The sequence below is a fragment of the Scardinius erythrophthalmus genome (assembly GCF_964197995.2).
Source record: "Scardinius erythrophthalmus genome assembly, chromosome: 25".
NCBI lineage: Eukaryota > Metazoa > Chordata > Actinopteri > Cypriniformes > Leuciscidae > Scardinius > Scardinius erythrophthalmus.
Window position 1 is genome coordinate 19,066,029 of NC_138245.1, and position 23,679 is coordinate 19,089,707.

At 38.2% G+C, this 23,679-nt stretch overlaps 2 protein-coding genes across 3 annotated transcripts in view; one reads left to right on the forward strand and one right to left on the reverse strand.

Annotated features, from left to right (window-relative positions):
* The window catches only part of srgap2 (SLIT-ROBO Rho GTPase activating protein 2), a 96,733-nt gene extending 80,388 nt beyond the window's left edge, over positions 1–16,345 (reverse strand). The window contains exons 1-2 of one of the 2 annotated variants that reach the window (XM_081356980.1): positions 16,234–16,345; positions 14,910–15,359 (exon numbers count right to left, since the gene is read on the reverse strand). In XM_081356980.1, coding sequence (XP_081213106.1) covers positions 14,910–14,976 — 67 coding nt within the window. In that variant the 5' untranslated portion in view covers positions 14,977–15,359; positions 16,234–16,345. The remainder of the gene's footprint in view (positions 1–14,909; positions 15,360–16,233) is intronic. The other variant, XM_081356979.1, reaches the window with a different exon arrangement.
* A 1,065-nt stretch (positions 16,346–17,410) lies between these two features.
* Positions 17,411–22,919, forward strand: LOC308685478 (protein FAM72A). The gene is made up of 5 exons (XM_081357266.1): positions 17,411–17,569; positions 17,919–18,112; positions 18,237–18,314; positions 19,086–19,210; positions 21,002–22,919. The coding sequence occupies exons 2-5, from the start codon at positions 17,967–17,969 to the stop codon at positions 21,094–21,096; spliced, it is 444 nt and encodes a 147-aa protein (XP_081213392.1). The 5' UTR covers positions 17,411–17,569; positions 17,919–17,966; the 3' UTR covers positions 21,097–22,919.
* Positions 22,920–23,679: the final 760 nt, after the last annotated feature.

The following is a 23,679-nucleotide window of genomic DNA, read 5'->3' on the forward strand; positions in this document are numbered from 1 at the left end:
AAAAATCAAGTCATTAAATGAACACAAGCTGATGAAACTTTATCTTGTGGTGTGTGTTTCGCTTAAGGCTGTTTGGGAACTTTGGAATTTATTTACAAAGGCAGAGTTTATGTGTGTAATGGTGGGCATACCGTAGTGTAGCTACATTATCTTTAAGTTCAAAGCAAAGCTGGGCTGATGAGGAAGAGGAACTCGGCTTTTTGAGTCTACACTCACATGGTGCATAAAAAAAAAAAAAAAAAAAAAAAAAAATCTAAATAAAAAAACAGTGCTTTGATAAATTGGAACACCTAAAATGGCTCCAAGTCAATTGTGCTAGCTCATCAGAATACAGATGAGGAATAAGCTTGGCTCGTCTCCTCAACACCAACATCAGATCAGTGCAAACCTGCGCATGTTTGTGGAGGGGGGAACAAAGAGAGACCACATATTAAGAGAAAAACAAAGAGAAGTGATGAATTGCTTCATTAAAAAAGCATTAGTAGAAGTGTGACCCAGTCAGACAAGCAATGTCCCTGGTGCATGGCTCATGGCAACAGTGCAATGCCGTACCTCACTGTCAATGCTGAAAATCCTGCTGATACCTGATGACTGTATTCTGTGGTGTGGATTCTGGAAAATCACTAGGACTGTATCTTTACCAATAATCTCCCTTTACAGCCAAAAAGAGCTTGTCTTTTAGCAGGTTTATTGTAAACACAGTAGGAATTCATGATATTACAATTCTGGCTGAGACAGATAAGAATAACTATGTCAGATTTTATCTTAATTTAAAATGTATCCCAGGGATGAAGCACTCAGAAAAGGAATGAAAAGACTTCCCTTTAAAGGAAGAACTCTTGAGCTCTTGTGGTTATAAGCTATGTTAGAGCTGTGCAATTGACCGTAAAAAAAAAAACAAAAAAACAAATCATGATCTCGATTCAAACACCCACGCAATCTTATAGCTCATATTATCACAGAAGAACTGGTGTCACAGAACACTGATGTCTATGGAAGCGATCATAATAGAGCAAATCACCTTTTGAAAGTAACATGACGCTTCAAATAACGATTGTATAGATTACACTACTACACCACCAGGTGGCGAGAAGTGACTGTTGAAAAATGTATTTGTCATTGAATCAGTTGCCGATTTTCCACCATCAGGCCGAACGGTTTTTAGAATAGTACGGAACGGTTCCAGTTGTGTTTCCACAGAGCCATAGGGCACGGCATGATTACAAACTGTTCTCGGCCTGGAATTCTCAGCACGGTTAGCTAACCGTGCCGAGCCGAGCTGGTAGAATCCATGAAGTGACGTCTCAACTCAGAATTGGTCTGTTGCCTGGCTACCAGTTTCTCTGTAGCTGACTAAGAGGCCTATTTGAGCGACGTAAACACAAATTAATAATAAAATTAAAAGAAATATTTGATCATCCTCCATTACGCGGTCGCTATACATCTCATGTCATCTATAAAAGCTTGAGTTACCAAGGCAACGACTGACGCTTTTGTATTACATTCCAAAGAGCGGCCGTTATCAGCCCCACAGTGGAAAATTAAACCGTAACCGTACCAGCTGGCCCGGATCGGCATGGAATGGAATGGTTATCCAATCAGAACCGTTCGGCCCAATGGTGGAAAAGCGGCTATTCATTTAAGTGATTCGCTCAAAAAACGCAGATTCAGCCAGTAACGAAACAAGTAGGCTAAAATATTTCTAAAGAATCAATCTTTATTCAAACAGATTTTTTTTAAAATAATTCATTCAAATTAAACTTTTTTTTTTAAAAGACTGCAGCAATTAACATTTAGTCAGAACCTCCAGTAATTTATGTTATTGTTTAGTTGTCTGTTCAGAATTGTGATTGTGGAAATGAGTAGTGAACAGTGAGATAAACGTTAAATCTTGTGGAGAAGACATTCTACTTGTCAGACTCAGAGTTGATGGGAAAATAGATGCCTACAAAAGTTTTGGTTTGGAGGAAAACAATCTCTGTGGTATTACGATGAAGGGAAAGTTTAATTATCCTGAATAGAGACACACCTAAATATCATTCTTGTGCCCATAAATTTACAAAAGATGAAGGTAGATATCTTATTTTTGGCAGCCAATACTTTTTCCAGTCTACCGCACAATACAATAGTCAACAAAAGTGTCTGAATGCAAAAGTGAGGATGGAAAATGCTAGGCTATATCATTCTTCAAACAATCCTACAATTCCTTGCCATCTCAACTTCACAGCTAACCATTGTTAGCTATAAACCAAGGTGGATTAAATCAGTATCCAGCTGGATGTCAAGTAAGGAAGTGAGCCAGAAAGCCACGTAGCGGTCAGTCAGTAACTGTAATCAAGAACCGGCCTAACAGAGGCAGGAAACAAAGCAGGCCTTAACACAAAGAAAAAATCTGTTTCCTCTCTTGACCCAAGGGACTTCTCAGACATCCAATATCTCAGTTTCAATTGTTTTTCATTTAGGCCGGGTTTATTTAGAGGAACTGCTGGCCTTTATTCTTTATTTATTGACTTTTAAATTGTGGATATGAATATGCTTTTGTTGATGTATAAGGCTTTTTATAGCTCCTCACTTCTTCTGCTTTCTGTGTTGAAAACAAGTCTTCAGTCCAAGAAGTCTTTCTATATTTTGGATTTTTGTATTTACAGGCAATGTAGAGCCAAGACATGTGGATATACAAGACAGATTATAATTATTATACAGGCAATATAGCCTGTGGTCTCTAATGAAACTGTCTCATTGAAGTATGCCATATGGAAATGAATATAAAGCAGAAAACAACATGCCAAAGTGTGTGGTCAACCGTGTGTTAAAACGTCATGTGTTTGCAATTATTAAAAGTCTGGTTAAGAAGGGGGAGGGGGAGGAAAACACCAAAAACCAATGCGTCATATTTCATCCTGACTGACAAACATCATTTCAGGGGTTGCGAGAAAAGTAGGAGTGAGCAGGCCAAGCAGAAAAGAACAATAGAATAACAGAGACCGCTTTGGTCCTGCAGGTCTACACAATGCTCTTATTGTTAGTCCAGAACCACAGCAGATCTGAAAAGAAAGGAGAAGGAGAAAGAAAAGACACCAGCCCTCTCCAAAGACTGTGATCCTGACTCATGTTGCACATTCCTACAGATCTCAGGTCTGTTGCTGTGCGAGACGTGGACTCCGTTCTCACAGTGGCCGGGTTTAAATGAGTGGAGGAACTGAAATGCAAGACCAAGTATATGCTTCCTCATTTTAATAACTTCTTGTCTCAGACACTCCACAGAGTCAAAGAGATGATGTTGACGAAGATCGATGCGATGAGCTGGCATTCTGATTTTGCATTTAGCGAATGGTGGAATGTGTCCGTTGGCTGTATGCAAATATCAGCACAAATACCACTAGATTCATTCAAACCGAGTCACTGTTCAAGCTGACAAAAAGCGAAAGACAGCCATCTTTAAAGGACGGTTTTCCAAAAAAAAAAAAAAAAATGCTGTCATTATTTACACACTTGAATTTCTTTCTTTCATGGAACACAAAAGGAGTTGTCTCAAAGAATGTTCTCTCTTTTATATAATGAAAGTGGAAGGGGACCAGCTAAAAAAATAAATTAAACATCAGACAAGTTTGTTTCATTCACTATATTCCAAATATTCTGAAGCCTAATAGATTTGTGCAAGAAATATATTGAAAGTAAGTTATTCACAAAAAACAGATATGATCACCGTTCTCTGTCATTGTATGGAAAAAGAGCAGCTGGACAATCTGCTATAAATATCTCCTTTTCTGTTCCACATAAGAAAAAAGTGAACTGTGAAGGTGAAGTGTGCAATTTTTGCACCACTAAGGGCAGCAAACAGAATTGCAAAAATGACTTTTCAAACACATCCTGCTTTCCTTTGTTCACACAAACAAGTAGTTTTGCAACAATTTCATGCCGCTGGTTGAGCCATTGTTACCATGTCTGGACCACTTTATCAAGCAGATTCATAACCGCAATATTGTAGTATACCGCGCTACTGATCAAGCCAACCGCAGAGGAATGCAAGTAATCGCAGCAACCGCGATATTCGTGCATTTTCTTTTTTCATAAGGCTATACCCTTCTTGTTTTGAACTTCGTGCATGTGTATTGAATGTTAAATAAGTTAATAATGATAACAAGACTGTTTATCATGGTGATTTGTACAGAGGCTTCGTGGATTTGCACTTAAGCCTAAACAGACAGTGAATGAGAGAGATCGACTGAGCACGTGCGATTATCTGCGTCTGTCTTTGAGGTCAAGTCATTTATATTCATGAAAAGGTTGCTGTGTCCAAGGAAAGCAAAATATTTGTTGTATCATCCTTTAAACGTTTAAGGGTATTTGCCATGATCAGCTGGTCAGCATTCCACAGCGCGAGGAAGCCGCGAGAAAAAAAAAAAACCCAGCAAGTCACGCATTGAATCAATGCCATTGGTCTCTATTAAGTGAAGCATTAGCGTTCCCCGTGCGACACATTGCTGGTCACATTGCAAGAGTCTTGAAAAGTGGAGCTCAAAGTTAAAAATGAATTAACACCTTGTTTCATTACATTTATCTTTTAATGAATCAGCGTTTTTGAACGTGTTTGTTGAATGGACAGTTTAATGACTCGCTCAAAGACAGTCTGTTGCCGTAACAATGTAACTGCGTGCTGAGTGACAGCCTTTCAATACGCAGAGACGGTGTTTAGTTTAGGTTACATTGGTTATGGTTACTGAAAATATCCTCGTTTTTGTGCGAACTGACCACATCGTAACACTTATTTATATAGCAACAAAAAAAAAAAAAAAAAAAAAAAAAAAAAAAGGCGATAATACCGCATATCGCGCTAAAATTACCGCAAGGGAAATTCCTTCACCGCGACAGCCCTAACAGATTGTAATTCCGTTTGGTGCCACTAGTGGTGCAACAAATTTAAAACAAAACAAACGTTTAAGCACAAACAGGATAGGACTGACTCTTTTCAATAAGCAACCGTTCAGATATTATGATGTTGCGCAGCTTTAAGATTGAGAAACAATTCTTAAATCATTTTAATGCTAACATTAATGAATGCCTACTTTAATTATCAACTTGTGCCCCAAGACTCTTCGTTGCGGAAATCAGACATCTTCAAAGGAAGAACTAATGAAAAACAGCCACATCTGTGACAAGCAATCCATAATTAGCACTTCTTAAAAGGTAAGTCCCTTCCTGTCTTGCATCCTCCAATCAGGACGACCGAAACATAAGGCACTTATGCACTCTGACCTCCTTCATTTGATCCACTCTTTAAAGGGATAGTTCACTTTGAAATAAAATTTTGGTATGTTTTAGCTTACCTCAAGGGCATCCAAGATGTAGGTGTCTTTTTTTCCGCAGTAGTTTCAATTTTGATATTTTTAGGTCAAACCGTTCTTGTCTGTCAGTCAATTAAACAATTCCCCATCGTAAGTACACATTGATGGCCTAAGACACGAAACGAGCGGTTTGTGTGAGAAAACGAACAGTATTTATATCGTTGTTACCTCTTGAACACAACCGCGTCCAAGTGATCTGAGGGCGCGGGCGGGTATAGATATATACACTAGATGTCGCCTTGGCTACGGTTTCGTTCCAATGAACTGCAGTAGCCAAGGCGACATCTAGTGTATATATCTATACCCGCCCGCGCCCTCAGATCACTTGGACGCGGCTGTGTTCAAGAGGTAACAACGATATAAATACTGTTCGTTTTCTCACACAAACCGCTCGTTTCGTGTCTTAGGCCATCAATGTGTACTTACGATGGGGAATTGTTTAATTTGGACGACGGGGAATTGTTTTAATTTGGACTCTGTGCATGCTCTTTGAGACAGTAACCATAGACCTGCATTATATGACTGACAGACAAGAACGGTTTGACCTAAAAATATCAAAATTGAAACTACTGCGGAAAAAAAGACACCTACATCTTGGATGCCCCTGAGGTAAGCTAAAACATACCAAAATTTAATTTCAAAGTGAACTATCCCTTTAAATTTAAAATACTGACTAAGTCAATGCTTCGGGTCTTAAGGGCCGTACACACCGGGACGAATATCGGCGTGCGTTATTCGCCAGCGGTTTTCAACACGTTTTTTGTGTTCACACCCAAGCGATTTTCGCTGACGATAAGCCGAGTGAACATGCAAATTCATTCCCTGACATTAGATGGCGCTTAATGTAAAACAGAAATACTCCATAACAGTACTCTTTTATCAAGATTTTTGTAGTCGCTGTCGCGTTTGTCATATAGGCTAGTTCTTTATGTTTCGACACCAACGAGACCAGCAGCTCTACATTTATCTTGCCTTGCATCTTCCTCGTCTTATTTCTTCCCGGCAGTGTAGACGCTACTTGGTGTATATCTTCTTCGCCGTTACGTATGCGTGCTCGACAAGACCGTTTTGTGTTTAAGCGCCCCCAAGTTGTGTTTTACTGTAACTTCAGAAGCTCCAGACATGTGAGCAAAAGCGCCAATCTCATTGGTCAGACAGTTTTTGACGCAGCGCGTCAAACCAAAAAAACGAGCCTGAGGCGTTTTTTAAAAAAAAGACGCTTTTACGCTTGGCGTTTTTCACGTCGGTGTGCACACTCACATTGGCGCCCTTTGTTTAGTCATGAGGCGTTAAACGTCGTCCCGGTGTGAACAGGCCTTTAGAGTTAAAATCACAGTCCGTTTTGATGTCGCCGACTGGCACGCGTTCCCCTGCCATGCATAATGAACTAAAAACCAAGACTGCCCATTTCAGTCTGACACAGAAGTAGATGGAAGACAGAATGTAAATGGTTTTCCACTTTGCAGACTCTCTCCAACCATCCCCCACACCTTCCCTTGGCTGAACACCGGGAAAGTGCTTGATGACTTTACCGTGCCTGTTTGAAGGTCTGCTGGACTTCAGGACATTTAGCATGGACTGACAGAGAAATCACATTATTTAGTCCAGTGTTACCCATTAGAGAGATGAGCCATGAAAATGAGCATGTGTGCATGAGTTGCAAGTGGAAGCAGGTTCATGACGAAGTGAGCATTTTCCCTTTGATCTTCATCTGTAAGTTTCTGATGCAGCCTGGCAGAGCATTTACATTTGGATAGGGAATCACCTGGTGTTCATTTGTTAGGGAGCAGAGCGGAAGATTAATTAGAGAGAACAGAAAGTCGATACAGCCAATTTCACTTCCACAGTAAATTATGCTGATGCAGTACAAACAGCATAATGGAGTTTTGAGGGGTGTGATTTCAGTCTCTTTCCTTCTTATTCTGTGTCAGGTAACAGTTTGTGTATCTAACCGTGTGCACCCAGCAGGATCAGGCATCTGTTCTCAATTATGGCCTTTCTGTTGCGTCCACAAACATTATACTGTGTTTGTCCATTGGTTGAATGAGGGAACCAAAAATTTCCCCTGCGTCTGAAGGGAAGGAGGTATTTTGGTACATTATAGCTGTTGTAAACCAAGCTGATTAATTGGTCGAAGAGCTTAGATCCCTCTCTAAGGTGACTGAAAGTGTGAGAACAACCAATATGGTATGAGAAAAGCTACAAAAACAACTTCCAATAGTGAATTCTGTTAAATGGATGTAATATGGCCTCTAGTTTTACTCCACTAGTTATTTAATTCTACAAATGAAAACTTAGATCAGCACCAAGCAACAGGGTGTCCTAATTACAGGGAGGCCTTCACCCTGATCTAGGTCAACTCCCTCAGGGCTGGTCCTCGGACAGGAAGTCCAAAAATCGGGGGTGAGTTTCCAATTCAGAGGCATACAATAGCAACAATACGCGTGTGTTGTGCACTGTCTCCCCCTCCTTCTCCTCTCCTTCCTTAAACAAACATCCTTCCTGTGGAAGATTATTTCAGATCAAGTCAGCAATTCTACATGAAGTACATTTACATACATACTGCATTCTAGCGCCGCAACGGGCACACCATCCATTCCTCTGGCTCATTAAGCGCTAAAGTGGGACGTCTTGGCCGGAGCGGTAGTCACGGATCAATGCTGACCTGTTCTAATTGAGGCACACTCGTTATGGGAAGGGTATTAAAAAGGACAAGAAGAGATTAGTGGAAACGTAATGATTTGTTGCCACTGCAGCGTGGGTAAACAAAGGCTGATGCGGAGCCGTAAACCTAAATGACTTGCTCATTGACCTCGCAGATTAAGATGTGGCTGTTTTTATTTTGTTTATAAGTTTATCAGTTTAATCACTGTTAGATATTAATGCGCTGTTTTATTGAAGCACACACACGCATTAATCACTTGGAGATCATGCTGTGCCCACACAGGAACATTTAAATGCACAGAAACTTGTTGTCAACGCTGCCCAGTGAGTTTTATTAATAAAATAGCTTTGCTACTTAATTACTACATTATATTTCTCTCCAATGAGGAGGTAACCTCACTGGTTTTGAAGTAATTCAACTCACAGCTTCATTGTTAACAGAGGAAAACGCTGAACAGACACAGGTAATTCACATATGCATCTCTTATCTCTCTCGAAAATAATGAATTCAAATGAACGCTATAATTGAAACAAATGTTAACTTAAGCTACTTTATCTCTATATCTGACTCAAAGCGGGCATAATGCTAAATTTAATGAGCCGTAACTGACGAAAATAAAATAAAAATTACCCTTCCAGACAAATATTGCGCTGCAAACATCAATGCAGCTTTAACTTGAAAATGCCAGCAAAAGACCATAGTATAAGCGGGATGATCCACAGCTAGGCCCTGTCCCAAATGGTACACTTCATATGCACTTTCGGTCTTGTGGACTTACAATGGCTGCCGCATGCGCGTGTCCGTTAAGTCTGAGACCGTAGGGTGTCCCATTTGTCATTTTAGATCTCAGAAGGGTGCTCGCAAGCACTTTTGCCGAGCCTGCACTGATGCGAGCTCCGCAGCAAACTTCTTGCCGACAGTCAAAGCGGCGTTACGTCACGAAAGTGCGGACTCAGAGGAAGACCGCGAGTGCTTAGGGTGCCATTTGGGACAGGGCCCTATCTGTACATTGAATGCACTCCGCAGAGGCAACCTCCGCTTCACGTCGGGTGGTTCTTTGCGCCACTTCGTGCATTAAAATTGTTTATTGCACAGCTAGCCGTGGATTATCCCTTACATATATTATTTAAATATATATTATTTTATATTATATTATATATTATATGTGTGTGCGCAAACTGATCAACAGATGCTGACAATCTTGAAACGCTGAAAATCTTAAATATCAGACAATTAATCACCTTGGTCTATATATCACTCACAAATGTTAACACATCTTTCATTATGTCTCTCATTAGATCAGCCTTTGCATCTTTCAGTCTCCTCAACCAATTAGCCTGTCTGCTCAAAACTCCAAACAACTGTGTGAAAATACAAAACCATTGCTAATGAAACCAGGTGAAGGTTCTCATTCCATTCCTTTTTGCTAGATAAAGCCAGCTGCTTGGGTTGTAAAGACTCCACTATTTCGCTTGTCGACAGAAACACACAACACGCAGTTACAGAATGAGAAATGAGCAGTCAAAGAGTGAGATCGAGAATACAGAGAATACTATCCAGAATATAGTATGAACCTGATCAAAAGCAATGGTCTGTTTTGGGCCTTACGTGCAGTGAAACTGGATGAACAACATAGTCATTACTGACATTCAGACAGGGAAACGTGAGGAAATGCGTTGAGAGGGAAAATGTTAGCAGGCTTTCACACCCTCCCCCAAAACACCAACATCAGCACTTCAAACAGAATTCAACAGTGACCTACATATATGCGCATCAAATCACTATTAAAATCAATTAATCTACAAAAATCGCCTGCTCTAATCCATTTTACACAATATGGTTTCTAATGCGCAAACAAGAAAATTACAGGAACTAATGCCAAATGAACAAAAGAAATGTCTCTTTAAATCTTCATTATAACAATATCTCAAAACGCTCTAGTTCTTTATGGTTAAAAATGCATCAGGCACAGAGTGTAAAGAGGGGCAAAGCATCTTCCAGGATTTTCTTTTTTATTACCAATGCTAATTAGGGCAGACAATCATGTTGTTTCCCACAGCTTCGGAAAGCTCACTCCCTATGTCTGAGGGATTATAGCTACATTATCGAATCCTTCCATCCAGCTGTGGTGAAAAAGCACAGCTGTACATTTCCTGCCAGTCCTCGGAAATTCAAGACCAGTGTTCCATCCCTTTCAGTTCTTTCAGTATAAGAGAAGCTTACACCTGAGCCATCAGTGAGTCTTTGAGTTGAGTTTCATTTGTGATTCCTTTTTAAAACATCTGAATGAACGTCAGACTGTTGAGATTCTGCTTGCCTGTAGCCTATGGATTTTAATAGCTTAAAGGGATAGTTCAACCAAAAATGAAAATTCTGTCACCATTTACTCACCCTCAAGTTGTTCCAAACCTGCTAGAGCTGGGCGATTTTTTCCCCTAAAAAAATCTGAGATTTTTTTATAAAAAACTCGATTTACGATTCGATTCGATTTTTCTCCCCCCATTTAAAACAAAATAACTGTGAACTGTAAATATATTTTAAAAATATATATTTATTGTATTTAATTAAAGTGCATCAACATAAAATTGCAAAGGCAAACCCTTTCTCTAACTGAAAAGTCAGTGTGCAACAAAGATTGTTAAACATCCAAATTATTTATACTGTATTTGGATTGAGCTAATAAAACAAAAAAAAATCCTGAGGTAACTATGCCTGGTTCAGATTACACGATTTTTTTGTCTGTTACGATAGTCACTGTCAGATTACACGATTTTGACTCCTAAAAATCTTGTCATGTCGTGGACAAGAAACATGTCAGACTACACGTTGTTTTCCGACCAGTCATCGCGAGCCGTCTCACACACTCATTCACTCGCACATATAGGCTACACAAGGTCACTCACATAGCCTACACACACACACACACACTCACTCACTCACTCACTCACTCGCACATACACTCTCTCTCTCTCTCTCTCTCTCTCTCTCTCTCTCTCTCTCTCTCTCTCTCACACACACACACACACACACACTCTCGCGCACACACAGTCACACACACTCACTCGCGAACACACACTCTCACTCACTCTCCCTCACTCACTCACTCACTCGCGCGCGCGCCGTCGTCGTCGTGGAGGACCGTTAAAACATTAAACATGCTAGTCTTTTTGTCTTGATGTCGTGAAGCATCGAGGGCTGCGCCGCAGGGAGCGTTCTACGGAAACCCTGAAGGAAGATTTGGCGAATGCAAAATGTATGTATTGGGAGAAAAAAAATCTAAAAAATCGATTTTTTGAAAATATGAATCGATTTGACCTACCAACTCGATTTTTAAATCAAATCGATTTTTTTCCCAGCCCTAAAACCTGCATGAATTTATTTCTTCTGCTGAACACAAAAGAAGATATTTTGAAGAATCTCAGTAACAAAAAAGTTGATGGACCCCAGTGACTAACCATACATTTTTTTTTTTCATATCTTCTTTTGTGTTCAGGAGAAGAAAGAAATTCATACAGGTTTGGTACAACTTGATGGTGAGTAAGTAAATGATTTTTGGGTGAACAATCCCTTTAAGATACAAGCACCAACTCCAGAGCTTTGGGAATAAGAACACGATTTTGATGGAAAAAATGTATGTTTCGCATCAAGCTGATGTTAATCAGTGATAGGCTAATCCAGTTAGAACTGTACACAGTTTTTTGATCTGTCTCTCTCTGTCTTATCCAGTTTCAGATTTTCTCCTCATATCTGGTTGTCTCAGCACAGAAATGGATCACCAAGCAATTACCGCTTCCTCTTTCTGCCGCTAATTCATGACAGATTATTTAGCCAAATCAGCAATGTTCCAGTAGGCATGGCTGCTTTCGAAATTTAGGCCATTTTTCAGCGCGTGCCCATGCAATTCCTGAGAGAAGAAATCATGCTTATTATTGTTTCTTTCCAGATCCTGTCAGCTCAAGATTATTGAGCAAAAAGATCTACAGGAATGGTAGACTAATAGGGATTTGCTTGTGGGGAGGCTGTGGGTTGAAATTGGCATGGGAAAGTGATATGACAGCATCCAGAGAGGGGAGCTGGAGGAGGAACAATAGTGCCAAATTAATATCAGGTTTATAGATTCACATTTATTTTATAAACTGAAACACATTCTCTTCTTGCATGAGAACAGATCAATGTGTTGGACACAATGCTTCTTGAGGATGAGAATGAACCTTTAAAATGCAGTTCATCTGCTACCCACTTTGACGCTTCAAAAAGTTCATAAAGAGATCGTAAAACTAATCCATATGAATAAAGGGGTTTAGTCCAAATTTTCTGAAGAGATATGAGGAACAGATTGAATTTAGGCTTTTATTCACATATAGGCTAAACATTGAAGGGCTGCCCCTGACTAAAGATTTTTTTAGTCGACTAGTAGCCTAGTCGTTCATTTAAGCCATTAGTCGACTAATCGCACATTTATATTAATTTAATTACTGGGGCTGGATAAGCCTATGCCTATCCCGCGCTCAAGAGCACACATAAAGCTTGCCGCAAAGCACTGGCAAGAGTAATGATTATGAATGTGTTGGAAAAAATTGCAAGGAGACAATTTAATGTTTATTAATAAACTAGTGTTTTCTGTGTCAGTGTCGGCTGCAAAGATGAAGTTGATGATGATGAGCGTGCCTATAGAGAGAAATACACCTTTCATATGCATTACATAATCAAAGCACTGAGTATTTGTTTTCGAATTGGTTTGTATTTGAATTGGTTTGTTTAAAAGTAGACATGTTTCAAGCTTTCTGCGGATATATTTCTCATGTCTGTGAGGCAAGTAGCCTATACGCTGAGTTTCGGTTCATGAATGACCCGCTGCATTTCAGGGAGCTCGAGACGGCAGAAGGCGCATCCTGTTTGTTTTGCGCCAATGCAAGTCATTGCGCCACCATGTTGTGCAGTAAGTTTGCAAGCCTATACTTTAGCTTCTACACTCTGCACAAACATGTGGATATGTGCCTAATAGGTTAACGCTAGAGTGAGCGGCCATGTAAAGTTGCTATTACTTACATGGTTCAAATGATAAGTCATATTTGAGGTTGATGGATGATAGGCGAATGTCTGGATTTCCTACCCGACATACTGTAATTTCCACAAGGTCCCGCTGTTAACGATCTGTCCCTCACGGACTCACTTCCTGAGGATTTTTTTTTCTGTGACTTAGCGACTAATAAAACTCTGGCCGTCTAAGCCTCTTCACGTTGACGTTTAGTCGACTATCAGGGGGCAGCCCTAAAACATAGGCTGAATCCGATATCGCCCCTAAACCCTCATTCACTTTTCCCTACGTTAGTCCACTGATAGCCCTCCTGTTCACTTGAAGGATTGAATGAAAACGAGTGAGCGAATTCGGACAGCCATTGAGCGTACATCGGTTGTTCACTTGTTATTGCAGTGCAATGTGGGATTGAATAAGTGCACACAATAACGTCCACTATGGTTTCGGACACCACTACAAATGGCTGTCCCCTCAAATAACACCCTATTTGAGGGTATAGGGGATGATTTTGGATTCAGCCATTGATCAGCGAACAAACACAAGCTCAACCGAACCTGCTTGATGTGCGAGAACAAACTTCTCGCACCTCAAGCAAACATGCTTGAGCATCCATTTACTACTGCTGATGTGTGAGTTGATAAATGTTTAAATGTGAATAAAAGCCTATATTTCCATGCAAAACTAGCATTTAGACACCCTTAACCAGGCTCATGTTCTGTTCAGCAATATTTACATGTCACAATGACCTACTTGAATAAAACTTTCAAAGATGAGAAACTCACTGACTCCCATTAAAGGAGATTTTCCCCACACTCAGCAGCAACAGGCAGGGCTGCTCAATTGCTCTATTCAAACCGGGCAAATACACAAAAGAGCAGGCACACATAACAGCGTGAATGACATGATAGGGAGCTTCACTAATGAAGTGAATCATTCAATTCGTCTTTCAATTAAAAACAGCTTCATTTTACTTCATCAGACAGATGTTTCTATGGGAACGGAACCCTTCGCCTGAGACAAAACACGCGTTGCGTAGTGCGTACACATCTGTGCGAGTGAAGAAATATGCGCGGTTTATTGTTACAATTAGCCTACTTTGAAAAATACTAGCCTACATTACTTCTCAAAAACAAAAAAACAGTCCCTCTGCCTTCCAACTAACACTTTAAACTGTCACCACAGCGTTAACATTAATGAAGTTACAGCCATAAACCATAATAACCGAACTGTCACCACGCATCACACCTTTGCTTCATTCACGCTCAACGCTGCCAAGACACAAACGTTTTCTGTCAGATAAAACTCAAAACGGCTTTTAAACGTGTTGCTTAGTCGCTGACCTACTGTAAAACATCAATGACAGCCAACCTGACATATAAAAAAAAATAAAAATCAGTGTTGAACAGCACCACACCAGCTCATATAGAGAGACGCAGGGCAAAAGAAAACGCCCTGCCTTGTCTATACGTACAACCTACACAAGCTGACTGAGGAAAACAATACAGAAAAACAGCACAAACGCCAAATAAATAACATAATATCGTCGCTTTAAATAGTAAAAACCCTGTTAAAAAGGTTAGAGTTAGTATCAATAGACATTTTCTCTTCACACGCAGTGAACAACTGACTGACTCGCACATCTATCATTCCGTTTGGACACATTGCCACATGTGGAGAAGAGCTAGCATTGTTTCTCAAAGTCAAATAAAAAGCATATTTCTACGGTAATACGACTGCGTATTGAGCTCAATCACGACATTTGTGATCATACATCTACAATGTAACGTATCAAATAGCACACGAAGCACAATGGTAACGTAGCTGATTAAGACTGAACATTATAGCGACACATTTCACTTACCTTTAACTTGCGTTTCATATTCGGCTATAATTTCCTTGTCCTTTCGGAATTTAGCCGGAGACGTCATATTGAGATAAACGAAATAAGTCCTGTCACAAAAGCGAGTAACACCGCAGAACAAAAGCCTCGTCAACCGCACTTCGTCTACAGATATCCAGTGAGTATGTAGGAATGGAAATCAGTGGATGGGTATTGTCTCCTGTCGATGATCAATCACGCCGCATTATTAGTTGAAGCTGCCGTTGGCTTCCTAGGTGGAATGTGTCCGTGAATGTGCACGCGAGGAATGAAGCAAAAAACAGAAGAGTTTCATCCCACTGGATCCGCGCGACTTGACGCAGCGCCTTCAAAAGTTTCAGCCTTCTTCCTCCAGCGGTCAGACGTGAGAGTGAGGCGACAGAGTCTTCTCAGAGCAGGATGAAGGCATGGATTAGATTTCCCAGCATCACACTGTACACACAGGGCAGAGAAAAGTTCACTGGGTCAGATTTCTAAAAACTAGTTCCTTCCAGTAAACTTCCTCAAAATAACTTGGCTTTGTTTCATTTGTTTAAAAACAGACGCCCTCCTCAAAGCTCCTCTCTTTACAAACAAACTATTATGAAAAATGTAAACTGACGCACATTAAATAGCTAAATGTGAACTTTTATTCTGATATATTACAATTGTTTTTTTCCTGCATGATAAAAAAACAAGAACTTATTGTGTCTTCTGCATGTAAAATAACCCAGTCTTTTATAATAGTTAGTCTTATTTGTAATTTGCATGAGTAAGAAGTGAATTTAACTAATTTTTTCCACGTCACATTTCATCAGTAACATTCCCCAAAGATAAATGTGCAAATATATTTCACATAACAATATGGCATCAATTAAAAAAACACATACTTGCAGTGTCATAGGTGTGGAGAATCATTCTGACATGCTGCCATTCAGGATTTTATATCTAACATGATCAAAGACAATGCAAATGACCAATCCTGACAACACTACTGATGTCATAGGAAACCCTAAAACCAATTTGTCCAGTTTTTTTAAGTTTAACATGGTCAGGTCATTTGATACACGTTTAAATAGAGGCTGCCAATCGTGAAGACTCCATGATTGTAAAGGACTTTAAATGATTAGTCCTGAAAAATGAAAGAGGCCATGTGCAACAAGAGGGAGTAACGTGATGTGAAAAGCAGAGAGGCCCCTGGTGACTCTGAATAGTTCTGGGCTTTCCTTAAGGAGATCCCTGCATTTCATCCGGAGAATTGCGGAGGTTTCTCATGCCTGATGCGCCCGCATCATATACTGCTGAATTGATTAGTTAAACCACTTACCTTAAAAGGCGATTTCCATGTCTGAATTCGAGTTTCATTTACCAGATTTCTCCCTTAAGACTTACTGTTACGCTATTCTCTGAATTTTCCCAAACTCAAACCCCGCCTCTTTTCATGGAAGCGAAAGAACAACCCCCCTCTATTGTCATTGGTTACAACACAGGAACACGACATGAACATATCAAATTGCCAAAAGACACATTTCTGAGGCATTAATATTGTTTTATCTCATTAATTCATCACATGCCACAGATTAAAAAGCTTTGAGTGAATGAAATCGTTTAAAACGTTCACTCAAACTGTAAATTTAAAGCCTTTTTTTTTTTTACTGTTGGTTTATTTTATTTTCGTTAATTTAGCCTATGTCGTCCTTGTGTTCATAGTAAAAAAAAATATAGGCTATATATATATCAGAATTTATTTTTGTCGTTGCTTCTTACATTTATTCTTACATTTCTCTATTTGTAGCAATGTCTGATTCGTGAACAAATCCTTCTTCTGAGTCGGATCTTTTCAATGAATCTATAGAACCGATTCACAATACCGGTCTAAACAACATCGTACCTGAACGATTCGAGTTGGCCAAGCAACCAACGCGAATTAATTGTGAGAAGTAAAGTGAAATGTGTGGTTTGCTTAAAAGGGACATGATAATTATGCCTTGTGTATTCTCACTCCAAGCTCAATGGAAGCTTATTCACTCCTTGTACCTCGCCGTTTCGCATGGCATTTCGCAAGACTAGCGAGGAAACGAGGCACCATCAATTTAACTCATAGACTCAATGGACTGAATCTCTCACGAATCACTTTTTCTTGCCTAGTTGGTTTAAATACATCGAAACATGCAAAAGCTTTTCATTCAAGAGATCTAAATGGATATTATTTTTGTATTTTTTAAATAACTCTGTGTCGAGCTGAATCATTGCTGCAACAAAGTGAACTACAACAGAACTGCAGCCACGTGATGATAAAAGATTCAACGACTCCTTTTTGAACCAGTTCTTTAACAACTCGCTCGAAAAAGAACTTATTTGCGGAAATGAGTCGGACTTCCCCCCTCACTAGTGGTTTTGTGGTTTGCGGAAAGACACTGCAACCAATCACCTAAGGAATTTGAGCTCACCAATCATGTGTTAGATATGGTAATTTAGAACCAATCAGCGTTAGAAATCAGGCTGTTTGAAAATGTTTCAGGAAGTGAATATCCGCTTTGACGCGGACGTAAACAAACGTAGCTTAGCAATCTATTCACTGGTGTAACGACAGAGAGATTGTACAGTAGTACAATGTATTTCTCTGCCGCCTAGATCTAGAACGATCTGATATCCGATAACAGGTAAGAATGGTTTTATGGCATGCTTGGTAAAAAAACTAGTTCATATTTTAGTTAGCAAGCTAGGCTCTCTAATAACAAGAAAGGTAACTTATAGCTTTTCTGTATTCTGACAGAAGCGATAAATGACCAATGTGATTTTCATCCGTAATGATAATTTGAAGGGCTTTTCCGTTTTTGTGATAAAAAGACTCTGACTTGGAGACCATGCTAATGTGATACAGGTAAAAAAACAGGCTAGAGCTAAGTTAGCCGGCTAAACAGGTGCAGGTCGTCTCAGTCAGACTGTCAAAACATCTACTGTAGCCTTCAGTTTAGGTGCTGACTCTCTGTTATCATTTTAAATCAACAGGACCCGCGTTTGGTTAGAAGCATTTCTTGAGAATATCTCAACTCAACGATGTCTACTTCAAATTTCAAGAATAAGTGTGTGACGCAAGTCAACTGTGTATACTGTGACAGTCTGCTGTGTATGAGGGGCATGAAAGCAGTACTTTTGGCTGATACGGAAATAGAGTTGTTCTCAACCGACATACCCCCAAATAGGCAAGCCTTCCCCGATCAGACATCACATAAACCTGTCAGAACACATACAAACATGATAATCATATTCTGTTTGTTTAATGCTTATTATAAACATAAACAAGTCTGTGTTGTTTTCCCCATTTAGGACTGTTGATTTTGTGGCAAGCTGCTATTCCACTGAAAGCTGCAAATGCAAGTTAAGAGACATTGCTTGCTTAAAATGGTAATGAGGTCTTTATAACTATCACTTTGATTTTATTCATAAAGTGTCTATAGTGTTTAGCATAACTAGTGTTTGGAATCATGATGTTTATTAATAATAAATTTGGTTCTATACACTATCATTCAAACGTTTGGAGCCACTAAGATGTTTCTTAATTCCGTTATTCAACAAGGATGTATTAAATTGATGAAAAGTAGCAGTAAATGCATGTATAATTTTACTAAAGATTTGTATTCAAATAAATGCTGTTCTTTTGAACTTTCTATACTCATAGAATTTTGAAAAATATTTCAGAATTTCCACAAATATCAGCCTAAGTATTATCAACATTGGTGATAATAATAAGAAATGTTTCTTGAGTACCAAATCAGCATATTAGAATGATTTCTGAAGGATCATGTGATACTGAAGACTGGAGTAATGGATGCTGAAAATTAAGCATTTAAAAATATTTTTAAAAAAAATTGTTTTTTTTTTTTTTTTTTACTGTATAATCTGATTAAATAAATGCAGCCTTGGTGAGACTTCTTTCAAGCGTAATACAAATATTACCAAGCCTAAACTTTTGAACAGGAGTGTATTTGCCTAATATTTACACTGCGTCATATTTAGATTGGCCAGTTGGCTTCAAACATGTTGTTTTGCCCTTTTAGCTTTAATATTCAGTCCTTTGTTTACACTGAGCCATTTGCTGTTCTGTTTCATTGTGTCTCACAAAGCATTTGAATCTGGTGTTTTTGTCTGTCTCTCTGGCTCTTTCTGCACATTCAGTGGGAATGTTGTGGGATATCACGTGGTGGCCCCATGCAAGCCCTGTTTGCTCTCCTGCAACAATGGTCACTTCTGGATGTTCAACAGTGAGGCTGTGTCCACCATCAATAGACTGGATGCAACAGGTTTGAGACATCTGGTGCAAAAACACTGTCTATGCCCTCTGCTTATGGTCAGACAGCTTTTGCATACCATAGTTTCATAGATTATCTGCTCATATCCATCAAAGATCCTATGTAAATGCAAAAAGGTTTGTAACAGACTTTGACAAAAACTTCAAACATTGAAAAGTACGCTTGAAGAACATTGCGTCTATGTTCTTGCTTCTCACTTCTCACTGATTCGGCTGTTTAACACTAAATAATAGACGGTGATTATACATGGATTGACTCACACTAGCTAAGGTTTTTATATGAGGTGAAGCATGTAAAACAGGTTGTGGGTTGAAAGTACCCGATGAAAAAACTGTATAAATGGTTGTCAAATAAATCCTAAAAAATCTTCTGATACAAAACGTTGAAAGCTGCTGCTTCTTTTTTTTTGGTCTGCAACGGCATTTTAAAAGTTGTAAATCTAGAATGGCACAATAATGAATTTTAGTAATTGAGGCTGAGCCTTTCTCCTTCATTGCACCCTTTGATGAAGTCTGAAATGGTGTGCCAGGCTAGTCTTTTGACTTTTTGTTTTGTTTCAGAATATGTGCCTTGTACTATAATGTTACCATAACTAATTGAAACCCTGCTAAAAAGCACCTTCTGTTTTTTACAACAAAAGATGCTGCCAACCGATCTTTCAACTGAACTTTCAATTATCCTGTGGTGTAAGTTAGGCAGCGAGTGTGAGCTGACCTGTGCATCACTATTAGGCAAGATAAACAGTTGCTATGTTTCATTTCATCTGCGCTTAAGATGAAATTAAGCTTAACTACACATACACCACCGTTCAACATTTAGGGGTCAGTGATTTTTTTATTTTTTTTATTTTTATTTATTTTTTATTAAGTAATTAATACTTTTATTCAGCAAGGATGCATTAAATTGATCAAAAGTGACAGTAAAGACATTTATAATGTTACAAAATATTTCTGTTTCGAATAAATGCAGTTCTTTTAAACGTTTCCATAAACAAATATTTAGCAGCCAACTTTTTTTCAAAATTGGTAAGAAATCACTGTATTAAAATACTTTCTGAATGATCATGTGACACTGACAACGCTGAATATTCAGCATTTCATCGCAAGATTTAATTGCATATTTAAAATATATTAACAATTTTAAATTGTAATAATAATTAGTTTTGGTCAAATAAATGAAGCCTTGGCCCTTTATGTTTTTAAAAGAAGTCGCTTATGCTTACCAGATTAACTCAACAGGACAAATTAGCATGAGAGCGCAATTCCAAAAAAGCGCTGAAGGGAGTGAAAAGTTCTGCGCGTGATCTACTGACGACGTGCAAATGAAAGAACATAGACGCAGCCGGATCATTTCCATAATGACCAACGCAATCTAGCAAGGGCAGCGCAAATTTGCGTCTGGTTTAAGACATGCTTTTTTGGGGCAGTAAATAATGACGCAAATACCAGTAAATTGACTGCGCAAACCTTAGTAAATAATAACCTTGCAGTATTTCAATCACATTGAAATACTCTCCTCCCATAAATTTTGTGTCTGAAAGGGAAACTCCTACAAATGCATATGCAATAATAAGGTCAGCAGCAAACCCTGTCCTATAGCCTTTTCAGTGCAAAACTTTCACTTAACGTTAAAAGAGAGTTTGCGCTGGCGCAAGCTGTTAGTAAATCTGGCCCAAAGTCTTACAGACCCCAGGCATATGAACGGTAGTGTAAAGAACATATGTTGGACACAATGTTAATAAATGCTCCAACTCTAAATAATACAAGCCTGTCTCTTTCACAGGGCAGAACCTTCTGCTGTGGGGTGATCTTCCAGAACTGGAGGACAGCGATGATGAGAGCCTGGAGAGTTTCTCAGAAGAAGAGTACCTCAGATAGAAACGCACATGGCCAAAGGAAGTAGACTCTGACGGTAGCGAACTACTTTGCTTTCACTCGCACAGATCTCCGTTTAAAGCACATTGTCTTGTCTTTAGCTGACTGGGAAAAGGCAAAAGTTCAAAAAGCTCTTTATCATAGCTTGATTCATATGCATTCTTTTGCTATTTTCTTTCAGCATCTTCTCAGATTAGTTTAAGTATTTCAAAGTGCCACTACCAAAGAAACATGTTTCTGTTTTCTTTGCTTTATGGGCGCAGTAGCACAAAGCGTGATGCCTGGACTTTAAGATTTATGATGTTATCCTCATGCATTCACACATTTTTCAGACTGTTCAAAAAGATTAGCAGAAGTATTACTTGAGGTGTTAATACTGGTTGTTTGTGGTGTTACTAATGCAGATTGTTGGGAGGCAACCAAAACTACCCAGGTAGACATTTCATTCCAAAACGATAGATAGATAGATAGATAGATAGATAGATAGATAGATAGATAGATAGATAGATAGATAGATAGATAGATAGATAGATAGATAGATAGATAGATAGATAGATAGATAGATAGATAGATAGATAGATAGATAGATAGATGTAAAATAAAATCAGGCAAAATTATACACTGGTTTCACAAGTCTAGGTGGTTTTATAGGAAGAAAATGACTGACATTTACCATGTTTTAATGGTTTAACAGAATATTTCTCCATTTCAGTTGAATTTCACTTATAGTCACCTCAAGATGGATATCAGTTGGCATAATTGGTATATTTATTCTAAACAAGGGTCATCCCTGCATAGTACTGTCTTTCATCTAATTATTTTATTATAGATTTTTTTATTTGCACAGCTTTGACATTTGAATTGAAGTGGCACAAAATGACTTGGCAGCTTTAAGTAGTTGATATGTCTCAGCTCGGTGACATTTGGCATTTTAGCAAATGTGATTTTCAAATGTCATTTTTATGGCATACTATGGTACTTTGCTTGGCACACTGTTTTCAATTAATGCTGTTTCATTTTCATTTCATGATGATTATTATTATTTTTTTTAGTAGTTCAAAATCTGTACTTTCTGTACTCGTTATGTTTCACTGTTTGTCACCAGGGCAATCATGAGAAGCGACAGAAAAAAAAAATTGCTTAATTACTGTAAACAAAATTCTGTATGACACTGTGTGACATACTAGGCATAATTTTTAAGCTTCCTGAATTTTTTTTTTTTTTCATGGAGACAACAATTTAGCATCCTCTTTCATTTCTTTTGATTTACAAAGACGTGTTGTCATTCAGTTGCAGTTATTTCACAATCATATTTACCATTTCACTGTGTAATGATACAGATTTACCAGTCCAATATGAAGGCTAATACGCCCACTGTAAACGTCTTAGTGCAACATTTTATGTCATGTTGTATTGAAGGTTGCATTTTCAGTAAAAACAACAGCAAAATGAATAAACAACCACTATTGTGATAGCTTTCAGGTGTAGCATTTTTAGGGGTTGGCTCTTTTATGCCTTGAAGCGATCTTTAGTATGCATTTATGACCAAAATGAAACGATGAAAAAATATGTTTTGTTTTTTAACTTATTAACAGAGGATTTATTTGATTTTAAGTTATCAATGTTTTGAATGTATTTATTAACTGACTATACCGATATACTGTATTTATACTGACATGATTTAATTTGCGCCGTGTGAGGATGAGAAGTAAAAAAAAAAAAAAACGTTTGTATACTTTTGATCTGCATTGACAATATGTTGTTGGTTTAAACTTTGGGCTGTTTTGTATGCTGAATGTCTTGATATTAAACTTTTTAATGTGGATATACCCGTGTACATTTCCTTAATTTACCAAAGTTCAATACGGTCATTTTTAAAATGTTAGTTCTCGTGAGTTATTGTCCATTGCATGTCAGATCAAAACACACTGGTAAGATTTTTTTTTTCTGGAAAAGTCTCTTATGCTCACTAAGGCTGTTTATTTGAACATGAATACTGTAATATTGTGAAATATGATTACAATTTAAATATGTTTCTTATATTAAAATGTGAAAGATATTTGAAAAATGTAAATATATAGGCCTATATATATTATGCTGAATTTTCAGCATCATTACTCCAGTCTTCAGTGTCACATGATCCTTCAGAAATCATTCTAAAATGCTGCTTTGGTGCTCAAGAAACATTAATTATTGTTATCATCAATGTTGTGCTGTTTAACGTGTGCTGTTTAATATCTTTGTGGAAATCATGATACTTTTTTATTCTGTTATAAATAGAAAGTTTAAAAGAACAGCAATTATTTAAAATATTTTTTAACACTAATCGTCTTTGTCACTTCTGATCCATTTAATGCATCCTTGCTGAATAAAAGTGTTATTTTTTTCTTAAAAAAAAATGACCCCAGTACAGTGCACTTTGTCCATGGATGTTGAAGTAAATATATTTATATGTCTTCAGAATTTTATTATAAAAAATAAAACTTGACAAATATGTTTATCCCAATATGTTATAAAAATATATAAATATTCCTTGGATCACTGTGTCCATTATAACAATTAACCCTCTGATGGTTTTCGGGGTCT